Source organism: Lethenteron reissneri, chromosome 53, assembly GCF_015708825.2.
Source record: "Lethenteron reissneri isolate LAM-NWPU_2019-01 chromosome 53, ASM1570882v1, whole genome shotgun sequence".
Taxonomy (NCBI): Eukaryota; Metazoa; Chordata; class Hyperoartia; order Petromyzontiformes; family Petromyzontidae; genus Lethenteron; species Lethenteron reissneri.
The window spans coordinates 75903-95111 of record NC_083831.1 but is presented as its reverse complement, the minus strand read 5'-3'; the positions used below and the strand labels follow the sequence as shown (position 1 = coordinate 95111).

The window sequence follows — 19209 nt, the reverse complement described above, 5'->3', positions numbered from 1 at the left end:
CCTTGGATAGTTGTGAGTTTTCCCAACTTTTTCTGATAGAAAGGCAGAAACAGAACGGCCGCTGTGACCTGAAGCCACCGCCAGGAGCTGCCTTCTGCGCCCCATGAAACACAGCACAGTAGTAGAGTTGCATCGCTCAACCAAGATGTAGCACCGTCACAGCGCTCTCTACAACAACGTAGAGACCTCTATATATCTATATAATAATAGAGGTCTCTATATAATAATATATAATTATAGAATCCAATGCACGCCCGTGCAGCCCTCTGGAGGCTGTGGAGTCTCTCGGCTTCAAGCCCCAGAGACTTGCACATCAGAGTGGCTGTAGCAATAGCAGCAGTAGCAGCAGCAGTAGCAGCAGTAGCAGCAGCAGCAACAGCAGCAGCACCAGTAGCAGCAGCAGTAGCAGCAGCAGCAGTAGCAGCAGCAGTAGTAGCAGTAACAGCAGCAGCAGTAGTAGCAGCAGTAGTAGTAGCAGCAGCAGTAGCAGCAGCAGTAGCAGCAGTAGCAGCAGCAGCGGTAGCGGCAGTAGCAGCAGTAGCAGCAGCAGCAGTAGCAGCAGCAGCAGTAGCAGCAGCAGGAGCAGCAGTAGCAGCAGCAGTAGCAGCAGCAGTAGCAGCAGTAGCGGCAGCAGCGGTAGCGGCAGTAGCAGCAGTAGCAGCAGCAGCAGTAGCAGCAGCAGCAGTAGCAGCAGCAGGAGCAGCAGTAGCAGCAGCAGTAGCAGGAGCAGCAGCAGCAGTAGCAGAAGCAGCAGCAGCAGTAGTAGCAGCAGCAGCAGTAGTAGCAGCAGTAGTAGCAGCAGCAGCAGTAGTAGCAGCAGCAGTAGCAGCAGTAGTAGCAGCAGTAATAGCAGCAGTAGCAGCAGCAGCAGTAGTAGTAGCAGCAGCAGTAGTAGCAGCAGCAGTAGCAGTGCAGTGAGAATCACATGAGAGAGGCAGGACATTCACGCCGGGGGAATACGATGAGCTGTAAAGCTCTTTTCACAGCTGCCCCCCCCCCCTCCCCCCCTATTCGTGCACACTGTGTGTGCAATTACCGCTGTTTGTAAACAACAACAAACCATAAGCAAACACAAAACATTACATAATAATCTTATATATATATTTTTTTAAAACCAAACCTCCCCCCCCCTCCGAGCATAAATCGCACGTTATAAACCGTACACCGCATAGGGGACTCGTGCCGTCTCACCACTTCCGATTGGCTTCCGCGCTTCACGCGCTCGCGCAACGGACCAATGGGAGGCGCCGTTACGTCGCGGCGTGCTTATCCGCGCTGGGAAATGTGAAGCTGGGATCCTCCCCCCCCCCCCCTTCCACTTCCCCTTCACGGCGGCTCCTGCCATCTTTACCCGCCGACTACTCTTCGGCCCGCCCGCCAGCCCGCCTGCTCGCAGCCTTCTCACGGTGCCTCTTTCGCCCTCACAACGAGGGGGAGACGTTCCTTCCCCCCTCACGGTTTCCTCGCGGCCGTCTGTGCGTCGCGTGCGTCGCGTCCTGTCGCGCTCCGGTTCGCGACGACGCCGCCGTCGTAGTTGATTTACGCGGGAAAATCGTGCGGCCTTCCCCGCAGCCTCCGCTCTCGGTACCTCCGTTTTGGTTTCCTCACTAAAAAAAAACCCATTAACTCGATGGTTATCGTTCGTTTTGAGGGGATGAGGGGATGAGGGGGTAGGGGTACACACGACCAATCATAATTGTTCTGGGCAGGTAAATCGAGTACCTGTTGGAAGTCGTCTAGGCATTGCCATGGGAATGTGGAATATCCGCCACTGGTTTGCAAACATGAGTTTATGACTAAAGTGGCCACATCGCTGGAGACATGTAAAGTACGGGCTCCCGGCATAGAAATGTGGAATTCGCCACATGTTGGACGGCTGATGTATGTATGTTGAACTTCCTTCGCACCGTACGTAGCCAAATCGTGTTCTTCGGAAACTAAAGCAAGCTAATGTCGGTGAGTCGGCATTGTTGTGCTGTACTCTCACGTCGTGCTATGCCCCCCCCCCACTTCCCGCACTGACCGGCGTGGTGACTGGTGAGGCAGGTGCAGGCACCCCCACACCAGAGGCCCTCATCCAGCAGTGGCTTCACGAACTCCGCCAGCGAACGCGGTTTGCTTAAATCTGCCTCTCATGTCAAGACGATTTAGTGGCACCGCTGCGTTTCCAGTGGTGCGCAAGCATAGTTAAATGGAACTTAACGCATCGACAAATATAATGGTGTGAGGGAGGGCCATTGCCCGAAACGTCGATAATAGACTTTTTCTTTAAAAGGCCACAACTGTTATTGACGAACGTGAGTTTAAATGTGACGTTTGAGTGCAATGTCACATAATCTTAGGTTGTTTCGGTAAAGTCACGTAGGTAAAACATCAAAATTAATAAAAAATAAAATAAAGATCACGACGTTTCAGAGGCAACACAAGTCTCCGTCCTGTTGCCTCCGAAACGTCGTGATCTTTTATTTTATTTGTATTAATGTTGATGTTTTACCTACGTGACTTTACCGGAAAAAACCTAAGATTATGAATCCTTGCAGTCACGAAAGCTTCAAATCTAGATGCAATGTCACACTGACGCGTTAATTTGTTATTGGATTATGATGACAGTCTTTCAGCAATGTTTCCCAGGTCCAGTGTCTGGGCAGGCGTAGGGGACATTCAGAGTGCAGCCGGCGTGTCCCATTTAAGCCACCGATTGCTCTCAACTGGCTGTCGCATCCATTACCCGACTCGTCTGATAGCAAGAACATTTGAATCTTTTATTAGAATATTGATTAATTCTGGAGAAATCCGATGAACTATGAAGCTCTTTTTCACAAGTTTATTTGGGGGGGGGGCAGAAAACGAAAAGTATCGCCTCGATTTCCAATGTGTGCCGCTGGACGGGATGTCACGGGCGAAGCTTGGCGGAACTATCGGCATCATCAGGCGCGTCGTGCTGTGCACGGCTGTGGGGGGGGTCCGCTTTTAATGGTGCCCGTGTAATAGTTTACAAAACAAGTTGATAACAGTTGTCAGTCGATCAATTGATTTAACCGTCTCACCCCTAGATCAGTTTCAGATTTAGGGGCTAAACCCCGGGAGCCCTAACCCAAGTTTAGCTTCGGGTTGGGTCAAGAGAATGCCATGGATTTAGAAACGAGTTCATATTTTCTATACACATTAACAATGCGTTTGTAAAGGTGTTTTGCTATGCAGGTATTGTACCGATCCTTGTGGCGATGTGAAATTGACATCACCATCTGAAAGCCTTCAACGTACGAGCGCTTGCTTGGCGGCCACCTCTGTTTTTGTTTGGTTCCGTAACATTTTATTGAAATTAACCGGAATGACAAGTGATTAACCGGTGTGTACTGCCTCGCTGTGACGTGTGGATTAGAAAGTTGGAAATTGATGAAAACATTAAACAGAAACCCTGAAAATTCTGCGTAAGAAACGTGGAATTACAATCGAGACGCAGAAAGGGGAACGCGGTAGAGAGTGGCGACGTGGCTATCACCACCCTCTACTGCACATGACCCTCCTGAACAAGAGTCGTGAGACTCAATGAGGCCTTACTGGGTCAACGAGTGGAACGGGGAGAACTTACAAACTCAACACGTAGATTTCGCCACCAATGCTCATAATAAAGGTTTTTCTTATGGATGATATTTTGGGTTAGATTGTGTAAATATATTATTAAATCCACCACCACCCGACACAGCCAATTAGTAAGGTTTGTGACGCAAACAATGTGCTTATTAATTACTACTTCAGCACAACGGTGTGTTAGAGAGTGAATTCACAACATTTACAATTCGAGTACAACGTTTCAGCAAAACAAACAGTTTCATCGTCTGATGAAGCTGATTGTAACGTGATCTAACCCCAAAAAAACCTTTGATATGAACTTGGAAACTTACCAGAGAAAGGTGCCCAAGTCGGGAGTCGAACCCAGGCCCGCGCTGTGAAGCACAATCGTTACCACTGCGTCACCCTGCCTCCCACACATCTCCAGTTTTTAATGGCTCAAATGTTTTTTTTACCATTTCGAAAATAAAAGTTGTTGATTGTCAAGTTAGAGCTATTGCATCCGACATTGCATCCACTTGTTTTGAGTGTGCACCTGTAGCATCCCTTGTGTCAATCCACAGCTGGATAAGGGCCTCATGCCGTGTGGATTGTCTTCATAATTTGAACATACTTCACCAAGCTGGGTGAAGTAAGGATGCTCGTAGTAACTACATGCTACACTACAACAGACGATTTTTGATACACACCGCCCTCAATTGACAACGGAGCAGCACCGCAGCAGCAGGACTGGGTCTGGCTTAGCTTAAGAGAGCCGACGCCATTGGTGGCATTGCTTTGGTTTTAAGTTATCGGTTTGTGTTTTTGCATCACAGCTCGCGCTGCCGAGCACTTAACTCGTGTATTTCCGCAGAAGTGTCCCATTATTTTCAGGTTATGCCCAGAAGGAAGTAAGTGGTGTGGCACAGGAAGTGAGTGGTGTGCGTGGGAGAGTGACGGCAAGCGCACCAGTTGTAGGCTGGTGATCGTAGGGTAGGCAGATGTGGAGTTGAGCTGCGTTCCAACAGTCGGTGATAAGAGCAGCTGGGGTTAGAATAGAGGTTGTTGCCTCGGTCTGGTTGGGTGATGTTGCGAGGGCTAGTGTGGCTTGGGGTTCAGTCAGGGTCTGGTCAAATAGTGTTGCTTGGGATAGTGCTAGGGTCGGTTAGCGCATGTGGCTAGGGATAGTGCTGGGGTCTGGTTGGATGGTGTGGCAAGGGGTCGTGGAAAGGTGTGCTTGGATAGTGTCACTTGGGGTACTGCTCGGGTTTAGCTAGTGAGGCTAAAAGAGTTTGATGTTGCTAGGGATACAGGCATCCCCCACACCTACGACCTAATTGGTTCCTGGATGACGGTCGCAAATGGAGCCGTCGTCAGTCGAATCCTTATTTCCCATAGGCACAATGTTTCCATTTTGGTTCCGTTCCTGGAAACCCATTACCTAACATAAAAATAGCAAAATTGACCACGAAAATAAATGAAATAACCCTAACAAAATTTTTGTAACTTAACATTACTTTTATAAACATGTATTAAATAAAAACAGACACATTTGAAAATCCTTATGTACTGTTCTGTATGTGACTCATATTTCCTCCTCTAAGACAGGAAAAGGCGAACATTTTTTTTATTTGAATAAAATGTTGTAAAAAGTGATGAGCGTTGCAAAAGAGACGCTGCGTTCGCTGGAGGTGCAGCTGCAGACCGAGAGGCTCCACTGTACATAGCCGTAGAGCTGAAAAGCAAAGCGGCGCCAATCGTCGGTAGCAGTCGTTAGGCGGTCATTTATACGAGTTTTGTGGGGGTCTTACTATAATAAAGCTCATAAAAGTGGTGGGGGGGGGGGGGTGCAAGTCGAGCCGTCGTTAGTCGGGGGTCACCTGTAATGCTCTGGTATTGGCTCGTGTAATGAGGGTTAAGGTTATGGCCTGGGTCTGATTAGCCGGTGTAGGTCGAGTTAGGGGAAAGGCGAGGATTTGGCTAGCTGGTGTAGCTAAGGTTATGTGTAGTGTTAGACTAATTAGCTCGTGTGGATAAAGTTGTGGGTAGTGTTAGACTGATTAGCTCGTGTGGATAAAGTTGTGGGTGGTGCTAGATTGATTAGCTCGTGTGGATAAAGTTGTGGGTGGTGCTCGACTGATTAGCTCGTGTAAATAAGGTTAGGGGTAGTGCTTGGCTGGTGTGGGAGGCTTCGGGCGAGGGCTGTTGTATTGAGGCACAGGGAAAACGTCGTCGTTTCCCACCCCCAGCCTCTCCGTCATCGTTACTCATGAGCTGGCGGTCTCCGCTCTCCCTGCAGATGGCGCCCAAGAGGAAGGCCGGTGGCCTGCACAAGCTGCCCGAGCTGCTGGCGCCCGGCGAAGTGCTCTCCGACGTCGTCAAGAAGGAGTGGAAGCTGGGCCGAGCCGTGGGCGAGGGTGGATTCGGCCGTCTCTACCTCGGTATGGTGGGGCAAATAGGGGGGGTGAGGGGGACAACCGGAGGGGCGAGTTGGGGGGTACAACCGGAGGGACGAGTAGTTGGGGGGGGGGCAACTGGAGGGGCGAGTGGGAGTGGGGTAACCGGAGGGGCTAGTGCGGGTGGGGTAACCGAAGGGGTATGTGGGGGGGAACAACCGGAAAGGTGAGTGGGGGGGCAACTAGGGGGCTAGTGGGGGGGACAGACGGGCTAGTGGGGGGGTGAATCGTTACATCGCTACTTGGTGCCAGTGTGAGCTGTCCGGCTAACTGCGCTCGGCGTGTTTGATGACGGACGTGTCGATCTTGCGTTGTTGTCATTTGTTGATTTTGTTTTAGCCGCCCAGAACACCTCCCAGCCGGTCGGAGAGGATGCCGACTATGTGATTAAAGTGGTGAGATAAACCGTGTATACTTATTCGTGCGTCCGCATCCACCCTGTGCTCGGCCACCGCCGTTGCAGGCCACGGCATGTCCCCCCTTCTCTGCTTATTCCATCGCACTGTACCTATGTAGAACTTCTTTCACACCGTACGTAGCCAACCGTGCTTATTGGAGGTGTGGAAGGACCACAAACTAAACACAAAAAGCAGTTCTGGAGAAATGTGTTTTCAACCTCGATCATTTAAGTGAACAGCTCCAGTAGCTTCCTAATATCGGAAGGAAGAGCGTTCCAGACGGCCGCAGAAGTGGATCTGAAAGCTCGCGATGGGGTAACCGTCTGCTCCACTTGGAATTGTATTCCCCTCTTTGCATCTTTTCCTCTTGTTATGACGGTAGTGATGATAAGCACCTTGCTCAATTACACCGCTTAGCGATTATAACTTATAGTACTGGGCCCGTGGACCTGTGCTCGGCAACTGATTATAAACTAAACAAACACTCATTCATACCACACACATCAGGGTTACGCGTGTATATACATGCTTACACGTATGTATATGTGCTCGGGATGACGTTAAGAAAAATGTTAGATGTTTATGTTGCGTAATTTACATGATATGTGACGTCAACTTAACACCTCTTCATGGTACCCAATGCCACGCGATGCCCTTTTTGGTGGGGAAAACGTGGAAGTGACATCGTCATGAGTAACAGAATGTGACGTCATCATATGTATGTATGTTGAACTTCTTTCGCACCGTACGTAGCGAACCGTGGTAATCGGAGGTGGGGGGGGGGGGAAGGACAATAAACTAAATACAACAAGCAGTTCTAAAGAAATAAATATCAAATCGATCTGAAACATTTTGTATACAAGATCGATTTTCAGATTTATGAGCACCCACCCCATTGTGTGGCGTGTCGGCCTTTATCGGTGCTCGCTAACGGCACTTGCCCCAACAGTCTGTTCAGACTATACGGGGGATCTTCAGCGTTGTTTGGAAGGCCCCGGCATAACATCATGATTAATAAAATATCACTTTTGCCATCGTCCACACAGGAGCCTCATGAGAACGGGCCCCTCTTCACGGAGCTCAAGTTTTACCAAAGAGCAGCGAAACCCGAGCTCAGTGAGTATTGCCGAGCTGTCACAAGCCACCGCCGGTGCCTCGTGTTCGCAGAAGCACTCGCTAGGCCGTGCAGCCACTCAAATCGATGCAACATCAACTTCCATCGCTCACACCGCTATCGTCAACAACAACAGATGCCATTCGCCACTGAGTTGTAGTGACGCCACTACGGCACTTGTGTGAATCACGCCAGGTGCACTCCGAGGCCACGTGAATTGTTGAAGGCTAGCCGGCAGGAAGTCACGGGACCGACCCAGGTGCCATGGGTTGACTTACAGATGATCGGCAGGTGCACTACCTGTGCCCCCTACTTTACCAACTTCCTGGATTTTAGCTGCCTGGCACTCCGTTGTTGTGAGCCCTCCACTGTTGTTGGAGGGCGACTGCCTCCAATTATCCAGTAGCATCCTCAACGGTCCTCCATAACGTCATCACCACCACCACAACGTGACTACATCACCAGCACTACCACTCTACCACCGTATCATCATGCAGCTTCAGTCTACCACTACCAGCAACGCTAATACCGTTGGACAGCCGCGTAGCTCACTTATGCCTGACGGTGGGAAGCAAGCGCCTGGGTTCGATTCCAGACACGGGCGCATTTCCGCGCCAATAAACCGGGGCGGCCTGCAGGGTTCGAGCCGTGAGCCTCTGCAACAACAAGTGGCGAATGCGCGACCGGCCGGACCGTGTCGCCCGCCCTAGAAGGTGCCGCTAGACCGTTCTATAAAACCATTGCCGCTATCATTTGTGTGCTCCTCGCTCACTCCCCTACCTTTATCTTTCCGTTTCTGTTGCACCCTGCCCCCCTCCATTCTGCAGTTGAAAAGTGGGTGAAGGAGAAACGTTTGAAATTTCTTGGAGTTCCACGCTACTGGGGCATGGGGATGCTGGAGAAGAAGGGCAGCGCGTGAGTTGTGATGTCTGACGCTTCGGATAAGATTATTATTATTTCTATTGTTTTGGTGGTTTAGCCAGGACAACTTCACTGAGTTTCGAGACTGATTTTCAGGAGGGTGACGACAGTTATTTTTGCTCTGATTTCTATTTTCTTCATTGCTATACTTTTTGTTTTTACTTTTGTAATTTTTACTGACCCAGGTGGTCACTCTTGCAAATTAGACTCATCCTGGTCTCATGAGTTCCCCTCGACACGGTTCTTATCTTATTTTATATTTACACAAAGCGACTTCACTGAAGGCGCTTAACATAGTAAAGACAGTAGATCGTGCAAGGGTTACTAAATTAAAACCATTTTTAAATCATTTATATTTAGTTCGCATGCTTGCATGCTTGCGTGCTTGCGTGCTTGCGTGCTTGCTTGCTTAGGACCGTGCAAATCTTTCGGTCGTTTTTTAACCCACTTCCCGTGATCCAATCGAGCTGACATTTTCCACACAGACTCGTTGTGCCAGACAATTAATGTTCGTGAAAAAAAATTCCCAAAATTTTACACTTTTTAGGCAAAAAAAATTTATTTTACATATATTCAAATAGAACTCATTCTTGGCTTTGGCTGAACGTCACAGTGTAAGAGCGCAGAGCGTAACCCCTCCACAGGCCGTGGCGGAGTAGCGCAGTTGGTAGTGCCCTCGCTTCCCATGCCAAAGGTCGCGGGATCGATCCCCGCGTCCTCCACAGGCGAATATATTTTTAAATCCTTTATATTAAGTTCGCTGCCACGCATATAAAGGATTTATAGTGAAAAACTTTGTTTTTACGGGTTATACTTATTATTTAACCAGGCAAGGCCCACTGAGCTATATGGGTCTTTTACAGAAAGCGACCTGGCCACAAATGGTAGCTCACCGAATTGTCTTAAGTGCAAATTTACAGCAACCAAATACTCTAAAAGCATGTTGATTTTAAATATGGAGGGAAAAACCGAAGGACCCTGAGAAAAATCCACACGACGATGGGGAGATGAACACGCAAACTCCAAATATACAGCAAGCGTCAGGGTCGGGATCGAACCCACAACCGCCGGTATACCTGGAGAGGTCGGTAACATCTCGCCATCGCAGCGCCGCGCGGTTGAATAATGGGTGGCCTTAATAGAGGGTTACTTAGGAGGGGGTCACGGTTAAGCGAAGCACACTTGATACTTGACCTGATGTTGCCAATGTCTCTTTTATATGCACTTTGACAGAATGCGCTTCATGGTGATTGACCGTTTCGGGAGCGATCTTCAGAAGGTACTGGAAGAGAACGGCAAGAAAATTCCTCGGAAAGCGGTCCTGCAGCTCGGGCTGAAGCTGGTACGCACCTTCACATGCCTCACTGCTGCTGCCACTGCCATTTGTTAACGCTTTCCAGCAAAGTATGAAAGTGTTAAAGTGCATAAGCTCTGTCTCGTTGTCTAGCCGAATGTATTTTTGACTGTCCGTCTGTCCATCTGTTTATCCATCCAAAGGCGGTGGTCACCTCATCGCGTGGCGCTTTCAGATGCGCTTCTGCGGCCGTCTAGAACGCCCTTCCTTCTGATATTAGGAAGCCACTGAAGCTTTGCACTTTTAAATAATCTAGATTGAGAACGGATTTTTTTACAACTGCTTTTTGTGTTTAGCTTGTTGTCCTTGCCACGCACCTACGATTAGCACGGTTGCACACGTACGGTGTGAAAGACGTTCAAAATGCATACATCCATCTGCCCAACTGTCTTTTTGACTCCATTCATCTGTCAATCTATCGTGGGGTGTCTCAAAACGAGATGCGTTTTCTCCAGATATTTTGGTTTCTTCCAAAGGCGCGCAGCCTCCGTCTCGTGCCAAACGATCAAATGTATACAATCTCTATCATCGATGCATTGAGTAGTTTGCCTCCTGTGCTAGTTTGACACTATAAAGGCCTCCTTAATTGTATTATTATTTAGCTTGTTTTCTCAGGAAAGCCTCACTGAGACCCAAGACCCTATTCTGGAAGGGTTCTGCCAAGTTTTTGTAGTCGGGGTGTGATGCTACTGCGTGAAATCCCAATTGAGCAATTTTTAAGGTAATTTCTCAGCATTCGGATGTTTGGCCAATATCAGTCACCTTCTATATACAGTCTCTAGTCCTATAACGCTGTAGTCGTAGCGTTTCTGAACAACATAACGTTATGGAAAAATCGAGTTATAATATATAATATAGGGGGTAAAGCACATTTCTGCGATAACACGTGAGATGCGTACGCAGGTCAGACAAAGACGGAGGCGCGTGGGTAGCATCTAGTAGCATCCAGCAGCATCCCACTGCCTCGTGCAACGCTACGCCGAGGCCGTCGTACGACCGCTTAATTATTCCTACTCGTGCGACGTAGTTCCGGTCGCTCAATCGCGTTATATCCAATTCACATTCGCGTTATAAAAAATGTGCTCCCTCATGCGTTCGTCGCATTATTCCCAATTCGCGTCGTGAAAACATGCATGCATATAGAGCAGGACACCTCTTGAAAGTGAGTCATGAGGCCCGGTGATGCTGTGCTGGCTAAACGAGTGATGTTGTTTATCACAGCTTGACATCCTTGAGTACATCCACGACAATGAGTACGTGCACGCGGACGTCAAGGCGGCCAACCTCATGCTCGGCTTCAAGGATAAAAACCAGGTGCCCGACTGTGTGCATGTCTCTCTGTCTCTTGTGTCACTCCTCCACTGTCACTCTGTGTGTCTGCGTGTCTCTCTCTTCCACTGTGTCTCTGTCTCTCTGTGTCTGCGTGTCTCTCTTTGTGTCTCTGTCTCCAGCTCTGTCTCTGTATCTGTCTGTATCTATGTGTCTCAGTGTGTCTGTTTTGGTCTCTGACGCTTTGTTTTTTTTGTATAGTCTCTGTGTTTCTCTTGGTCTCACTATGTCTGTCCCACCATGGTTCTCTATCACTGTATCTCTGTGTGTCTTTCTGTTTTGCTGTCTCTGGGTTCTGCAACTTTTTCACAGTCTGGGACAATGTTAGCGATGTGTTTCCCAATAAAGTAATTTGCGGTGTAATCTTTCAAAATCGCAAAATGTAGACTGTGCCACTGGGACAGTTGACCTAATCTTCTTTAAGCGACATCATGGAATCCTTCACGTCCACCGTGAATCGCTATTTTACGATTTAAGTACAACCCAAAGTTATTAACTAGGGCGGCCTGCTGTATTTGAGTGGTGAACCTCCGCGTCAATCTGCGAACGCGGCGCTACCGCCGGAGCCCCCTGTGTCTGGACGTGTTTATATTCACCTCCTCAAAGTGCACCTGCCTGGCACGGGCGCCACGGTGACGTCACCACGACTTCGTGGCTCATGTGTGGAGCGGTAGTGTAGCGGTGAGAGCGCTGCGCTACAAACCTAGCTACCCCCGTTCGATTTCCGCTCACAGCCAACACCAGTGACGAATTTTTGAACCGGTCCTGTGCCTCCCCTAGGTTGACTCGGCCTAAATTGATTACTTGGTGCGTCGCCACTCAGGAGACAAAGGCAGCCGAGCGTGGCGCTGGCCACCCACCCCCTCGTGTGCCTTTCCGGCCTTCATAGGTGCTAACAGCACTTGCCCCAACAGTCTGTTATGGCTATATGGGGGGTTTAAAGGATATCGACTGAGTACCAAAATGACAGACTTGTTTACCTTTGGACTTAGGTTAGCCTGGTGGACTATGGCCTGGCGTACCGCTACGGCCCCTGTGGGGTTCACAACAAGTACAAGGAAGACCCCAAGCGCTGCCACGACGGGACGATTGAGTTCACCAGCATTGATGCGCACAAGGGAGTAGGTGCGTATGTGCCCCACGGTCAGATCGCCCAGGAACGCACCCGATCTCGACAGGTCTCCGGGTAGTAGATGGACTGATGACCACCATGCATGACACGGGTGTGTTATAGGCTGTCGGGGATAGGTGGTGAGTGCGACAGAGGGGAAGTGAGGGGGAATATCCATTCCTGTACTGTACTTCTGCTCTCCCGCGCCTTCACGGGTGTGGGGAGACCCTCATCCAACAGTGGATTCACAATAGGGTGGTGGCTGCACACGTCACGTTTATGGCAATGGAGTTAATGGGACGGAACGTGAAAAGCAGACGATACAAATGAGACAGGCAGTTGACAAATGCGACTGTCGATGCTAAGGTTTCACACGGTAAGCAATATCCTAACCTATAATCACATTAGACAACCAGACCCCAACCACGCTAGCCCTGCCTCTACCCTAACCATAACCACACTGGACACGCCCAAACACTAGCCGACCTCTACCCCAGCTTCTACAAAGACACTAGCCACCAAGGCGCTAACCCTGCCTCTAACCATAACTACACTAGCCACCACCCAGATGCCAGCCTCCCTCTACCCCTCACTGTAACCAACCTGGCAAGCCAAGACGCCTTGCCCCTGCCTGTATCCCTCACCAGGCTAACCACCCAGACGCTAGCCCCGGCCTCTACCCCTCACCCTAACCACGCGAGCCGTGTCCCCGTGCGTGCAGCCCCGTCGCGCCGCGCTGACGTGCAGATCCTGGGCTACTGCCTGCTGCAGTGGCTGTGCGGAAAACTGCCCTGGGAGGACAACCTCAAGGATCCCAACTACGTGCGCGACGCCAAGATCAGGTGACGCCCTGCTACCACACAAATCCAATAACAACAATAACAACACTCGGGTCATTGTCTTCGTGACTTATTGTGCACCGGATTGCCGGATTATAATATCATTATTTAAAATAGCTTATTTTTGCACATTCTTGAATAAGATGTTTGAGGTGTTGTGTCTTACGTTTTTTGGTTTTTAATTTGTTTACAATATGAAATTGGCATAAATAAACATACAAAAGTATAATATCCTCTTGTAATAAGTTACTGTATTTACTGTATTGTACTTACCACTCCAATCTCGAAGACTCTGCATGGGGTGATGACAGGGGGTGTAGAATTGGAGGTGGTTATTCAGTCGGAATCCAACTTCATCAGTTGTGATAGAGATTTGTCAGATTGGCCTGGGACCGCCGGATAATGTTGGACCCCAGATAATCGATGATCTACTGTATTGCCTATTATTCTATCGCTGGTCTAAGAGGGATTTAGGTCCGTTGTCGTGGTGAGGTTGCACCACTCGTGCCCCCTACCACTACCCCGTAGCAGCCACAATCCTTTGTCTGGCGGGGTGAAGGGGCGGGGCCTAAAGAAGTGGGTGGGGCTTAAAAAGGAAAGGCGCGGAGATGGAGGAGGAGGAGGAGGAGGCAATGGGGACCTCGTCAGGAAGGGATGGGGCCTACGGAGTCGGGGGGCGAGGTCTCAAGAGAAAGGGCGGGGCCTGCAGAGGTTGGACTTCCCTGTTGATTTAAGGCCATAGAAGCAGAGACTCAAATAACGGGCAGCAGCATAGCTATGGTGCTGCAGCTGCGGCCACAGCCACGCTGAGTCTTGGGACTAATTTATTCGGGAGGTTCCTGACAAGTTTTTTTGCTGCTGCTGGGCCATGTCCACACCCCACACGGCTGTTGCTGGATACCGTGTGTGAGTCTCTCGCTGTCTGCCTCACTCGTAGGTTCAAGGACAATATTCCTGAGCTCATGAACAAGTGTTTCCCCCCATCGCAGGAGAAGCCAGGTGCGTGCGTGTGCGCTTTACACAGAGCTGTCCTCTGCATCGGTGTGCTTTGATGCGTCGTGTTGTGCCATTGAATGTGTTGGTACTTGTTGGTGTGTGTGTTGTTCCCGTGTTGTGGTGTGTTTACGTGTTGTGGTGTGTTCACGCGTTGTAGTTTGTGGTGTGCGTTTGTGTGTGTTTGAGTCTTTGTGTGTGTTACGGTGTGTTGTGGTGTTTCCTTGTGTTTGCTGGGGTGTCAAGCTGTGTCTTTGTGCGTTCATTGGTGTGTGTGTGTGTGGTAGACTGGTTTTGTGTGTGTGTGTGTGTGTCGGCGCTCCGTGGCGTTCGTCGCCCCGCGTTGGGAGTGCGCCGTGGCGTTTTTGGCGTCGGTTCACCGCTCCCACGCGGTGCTGTGTCCCCGCCTCCGCTCTGACCCCACTCCCATACCGGACATCTGTGAGCTATATTACAGCCCATTGGATTCCTCCGGCAAAGATGGATATTCTGATGATTATTCACTCCCGCAGCCGAGATTGCCGAGTACATGGCGTACGCCCACGCCATTGGCTACGAGGACCGGCCCGACTACCAGAAACTCCGCACCATCCTCACCAGGGGCCTGCGGGCCATCGGGGGCAAGGAGGACGACCAGCTGACCTTCCGCTTCGGTCCCGCGCGCACCGACAGGCCCGCGGCCACTTCCGCCAAGCAGGTTCGCTCATTTGAGCCATTCATTTGTTCGTCCGTGCATTTGTTAAGGTGTCTATTTTTAAGGTGATCTCTAGTCGTACTGGAAGTGCAGCAGACCCCAGTGGGTGGCTTTATTTCATGGTCAGACCCATTGCGCTATGAAGCTCTTTCTTTTTCAATGGGGATGGCGGCAAGCGAGTTGCATGGGGAGGGAGGGTTTACAGGAGCTGCATGGAACAAGCGCACGATTAATACACAAACAATAAACACCCAGAACTATGTGCAAAAGAAATGTAATGAGCAATCTATTTTAACCTTTTTTTAAAAATAACTTGAACAAAAATTTGTTGAGTCTTGCCACCAGCCGTTGGATCGAAGTGCCCGGTCCTCTCCGGTAAGCGCCTAACAGCGGCACGACTTTACGTGAAGTTGAGTTCGTGGATCGTCATTACGAGTGTTGCCGTGACCCCGCCCCCTCCACCGCTATAGACAGACAGACTTGCAGAGCTCACGTGTTCAAGCGCTCGACCTTAGTGGGAAAGCATTACGAAAGATAAAGGGGGAAAGAGATGCACTTGAAAAAGGGGGGCTCGAGGGGGAAAGGGGGGAGGGAGTAATGGGGGCACACTGACTGCCGGGCCCGAACCGTCGACCTGTGCGGCAAACTGCGCTACTGCTTGGCCACTATCGTCGCTCGGCTCTTGTACGTACGCAAGTATGTTGAACTTCTTTCGCACAATACATAGCCAACCGTGCTAATGGGAGTGCAGGGGAAGGATAACAAACTAAACACACAAGCAGTTTGAGAGAAATTCGTTTTGAATCTCGATTTAAAAGTGCATCGTTCCAGCGGCTACCTCATATGAGAAGGAAGAGCGTTCCAGATGCCCGCAGAAGCGCACCTAAAAGCGCGAGATGACTGGAGTTCACGTGATGGTTTATGCTCCTTGACGAGATCGGCAGGGTGTTGTGATTCATTTGTGGCAAGCACTTTGCGTGGAATGAGCACGACCTTAAAAGTTATTAACGACTCGTCGCCGTCGTGGTGGTGGTGGGGTGTGACTCATTGCAGCGTTCGGCCGGGACCGCATCTGCCCGGAGGAAGCAGCAGCAGGAGGACGGGGCGGGCGAGGTGGTGGTGGAGCCGTTGAGTAAGAAACGGCAACGGTCGCCCGCAACTACTCCCTCCTCCCAGGCGGCCGCCGCCGCAGCCGCCAACGGTCGCGGCAGAGCGCGGCCGCCCGTGTCCTATGCCGAGCTCGACGAGAGCATGGAGGAGGACGAGGAGGAGGATGAGATCCGTCTGCTCAAGTCGAAGGCTTCGTCCACGCGCGCGAGGAAAGGTGAGCGGCGGGCAGAGGTGCGGGGGTGTCATCGTGATGGTGGGGGCGGTGGTGGTGGTGAGTGGTAGGGAGGAGTTGGCACAGTGGGCACAGCTGGTCCATCTTCTGGTCATATTAGTCAGTGGCACCATCTGGGTCTGTCCCGTGACCTGTCGGCGAGCCTTCAACACTTTGCGTTGCCTCAAAGTGCTTTATATGAATCTCCTGAAAGTGAACCTGGCGTGGCACAGGCGCCCTGGTGACGTCACTGTCACGAAGTGGCGACTGGCGGGTACTGTATTGGTATTAGAGGAATGGAGGAGGGGGAGTGGTGGTGATCGTGGTGGGGGAGTAGAGTAGTGCTGATGTTGGTGGTGTGGGAGGTAATGGTGGTGAGTGATGGTGATGGGGAGTTGTAGTGCAATTTGTTGTGGTGAGTGATAGTAATAATTAGAATAATATCAACTTGTGACGTTCCGCATGACTTGCGAGGAGGAACCACAGACGGGCAGGTTCGCAGCCACGCGATCAGCCGACGTTACCAACAGTTGCCCAAACTTTTCAGTCCTCGATTGTAAGGTGTTGTCGGCCAATCAGCGAGTGTTTACATGCGAGAGAAAACCAGAGCACCCAAATAAAACTGAGAGGGAAACACTATCTCATCAACATGGAAAAGGTGGAGCACATTTTTGCTGTAATGCCTTCTCATGGCGAGCCAGGGTGTGACTCCGCCCATGGAAAGGGAGCTTCTCAGCATTTGTGCGGTGATCAAGCAACCCTCGCTGCCTCCACGCTGCTGCTGCTGCTGGATTACAGGCCACTTGCATAGCCACCACTTTGCCACTTGGGAGTCAACAGCGGCCAGGCGTGGTTGCTGGCCGCTCGCCCTCTCGTGTGCCGCGCCGGCCTTCGTAGGTGCTCGCTAACAACACTTGCCCCAATCCTGTTCAGGCTATATGGGGGATACTTGTCTTTACTAAATCGAGTAGTAAGTACTCTGCGTTATATGTTACTTTATAATAATTACTAACTACGACGTAAATCTTTGTGTGTTGGAAACGCGACTGCCGGTTGCGCAATGTGCAGCGCCTGCTGTTGCCCCCCCCCTCGTCGGATGCAGGTGGTGCGGCCCGAGGTCGCAAGTCCGCGGCGGGGAAGGCCAAGGCCGCCAAGGCGAAGGACCTAGCGGAGACCGCGACACAGACGACCCCGAGCCTGGCTCGCCAGAAGCACAAGAGATAAACCCAGAGAGAGAGAGTGAACGGTCATCCCCCTCACTGTCTGTAGCTGCTTGCAGTTGCACCTTTCTGTGCATGGTGCAGCGCTATGGTTTATCCAGAGAGGCCGCGCGGGGAAGGCACGAGGCACGTGTGTGTGTGAATGTTTGTGTATGTTCATGTTTGAATGTGGCTGTGAGTGTGTGTATTCTTGTGTGTAGGTATGAGAGTGTGTGTTTTCATAAGTGTGTGTTTGTGTATTCGTGTGTGGTGCTCGCTAACACCACTTGTCCTAACAGTCTGTTAAAGCTATACGGGGATCTTTGTATGATTTTGTGTGCACGTGTGTTTGTAGTCATGTCCTTGTTTGTGGGTATGAGTGTGCGTATGTATTAGTGTCTGCAGCAAGTTGGCACAGTAGGGGACACAGCTGGTGCATCTGATAGTCATCTCAGTCAGCCAACCCATGGCACCTGGGTCTGTCCCATGGCCTCGTCTGAGCGAGCCTTCGACACTTAATATGACGTCACCGCCACTTAGTGGCGAATGGCGGTCGTTATTACGGTGTGTTCATATGTTTTTGTGTGTCTTGCTATGAGATTGTGTGTTCGTGTGTGCGCGCCTGTGTGTGTTTTCGTGTGTGTATTTGTGTGCGGGAGTCTGTGTGTGCACGCGTGCCTGTTTGTGTGTATTTGTGTGCCTGTGGGCGCTTGTATGTTTGTGTGCCAGTGTGTGTGTGTGTCGCCGCTCTTGTTTGGAATGTTCTCTTTATTGGAAGTCAACCTGAACCTGATCCCATCTGGTCCCCCGTGTTTCTCTCTGCATCTGTCGACCAGGTTACCCGCACACCCTTCGCAGCTGCTTGGGCCTCCCCCTCTCGGTTTTACAAATCCCTGTTGGACCCCCCCCCCGCACCTTGTGTTTTCACGCGACCTGCCATCACGTTCCTTTTTTGTCAGATCTACCCACCCCCCTCCCCCCTAACCACCCCCGCCCCCCTCGCCGCCACCGTGCGCGTTGGGTCCTGCGAACGTTTAATGCTCAAGGCGTCGTCAGTTTTATTTTGACTTGTTTTTTTTCATACAATAAAAGTTCAAACCGATTTGTGATTAGTTCGGCTTTGTGCAGTGTAACGCGAGTCGTCGTTATTGTTTATTTTAAACTGCCGTGGTTTTGGACTTAGACGCCTTGTCAACTGGCACATCCACGCTGAGCCAGCGTGGGGCCCATCACGGCATGGGTGGTTTTTTTCCCACCGGCTATTTGCCGATGAGAGCCAAAACCAAACCGTGCTACGCTTCCCTCGCGCAACTTCTGAATTTTGCTCAAGCAGGGCCAAGCGGCGGCGCACACAACGCGTTCACTGCGTGTAACGTCGGTACGCCGTGGACGGACACGTTGGGGTGGGGGGGGACCCCCTTGGGGACACGGCGTCACCACACCGTCTGCGTGCGTCTTGGTTCGTTCGCAGCGTCGTGCGTGTGATGTCGGTACCCCCTGGGGGGACACGGCGTCACCGTATCGTCTGTGCGCGTCCCGGTTCGTTCGTTGCGCGCGAGGCCAGCGGCTCGGCTTCTGCAATGGGAAGACGAACGGCGCGGTGCAAAATGAACAGCGTGGGTCTGGCTCGGCACGGCCCCGGCGCGGATCGGGTTGTGCAGTAGAAGAGAGGTTTTATCGGTCGAGTGAGTGCTTTGTGAGTTTGGGGCCAAGCTACCAAAAGAAATGCATTTTTAGGACAAGTCATATCTCACTCTCTTCGTGACCAGACTAATACATCTCTAGGCACGTCTAAGTAACTTTAATAGCAACAAATGACGTTCAATGAAGTGTGTAGAATGTTGCCTTTGGTAACATGGGTGTGCTTTATAGTTTTATGGTAACTGCCGTTTATCTTTATATTTCACTTGTACTATTTGTCTCGTCAT

At 50.7% G+C, this 19209-nt stretch overlaps 1 protein-coding gene across 2 annotated transcripts; it reads left to right on the top strand.

The window, feature by feature from the left end:
• Window positions 1-1314: 1314 nt before the first annotated feature.
• On the top strand, window positions 1315-18383 carry LOC133356165 (serine/threonine-protein kinase VRK1-like). Of its 2 annotated transcripts, none has more exons than XM_061573538.1 (13): window positions 1315-1406; window positions 5852-5993; window positions 6348-6403; window positions 7453-7522; window positions 8348-8435; window positions 9675-9783; window positions 11017-11109; window positions 12117-12249; window positions 12957-13077; window positions 14012-14073; window positions 14580-14764; window positions 15815-16085; window positions 17185-18383. In XM_061573538.1, the coding sequence occupies exons 2-13, from the start codon at window positions 5852-5854 to the stop codon at window positions 17304-17306; spliced, it is 1452 nt and encodes a 483-aa protein (XP_061429522.1). In that variant the 5' UTR covers window positions 1315-1406; the 3' UTR covers window positions 17307-18383. The 2 variants fall into 2 exon arrangements, with proteins under 2 accessions (XP_061429522.1, XP_061429521.1); XM_061573537.1 differs by lacking the exon at window positions 1315-1406 and adding an exon at window positions 4886-4924.
• Window positions 18384-19209: the final 826 nt, after the last annotated feature.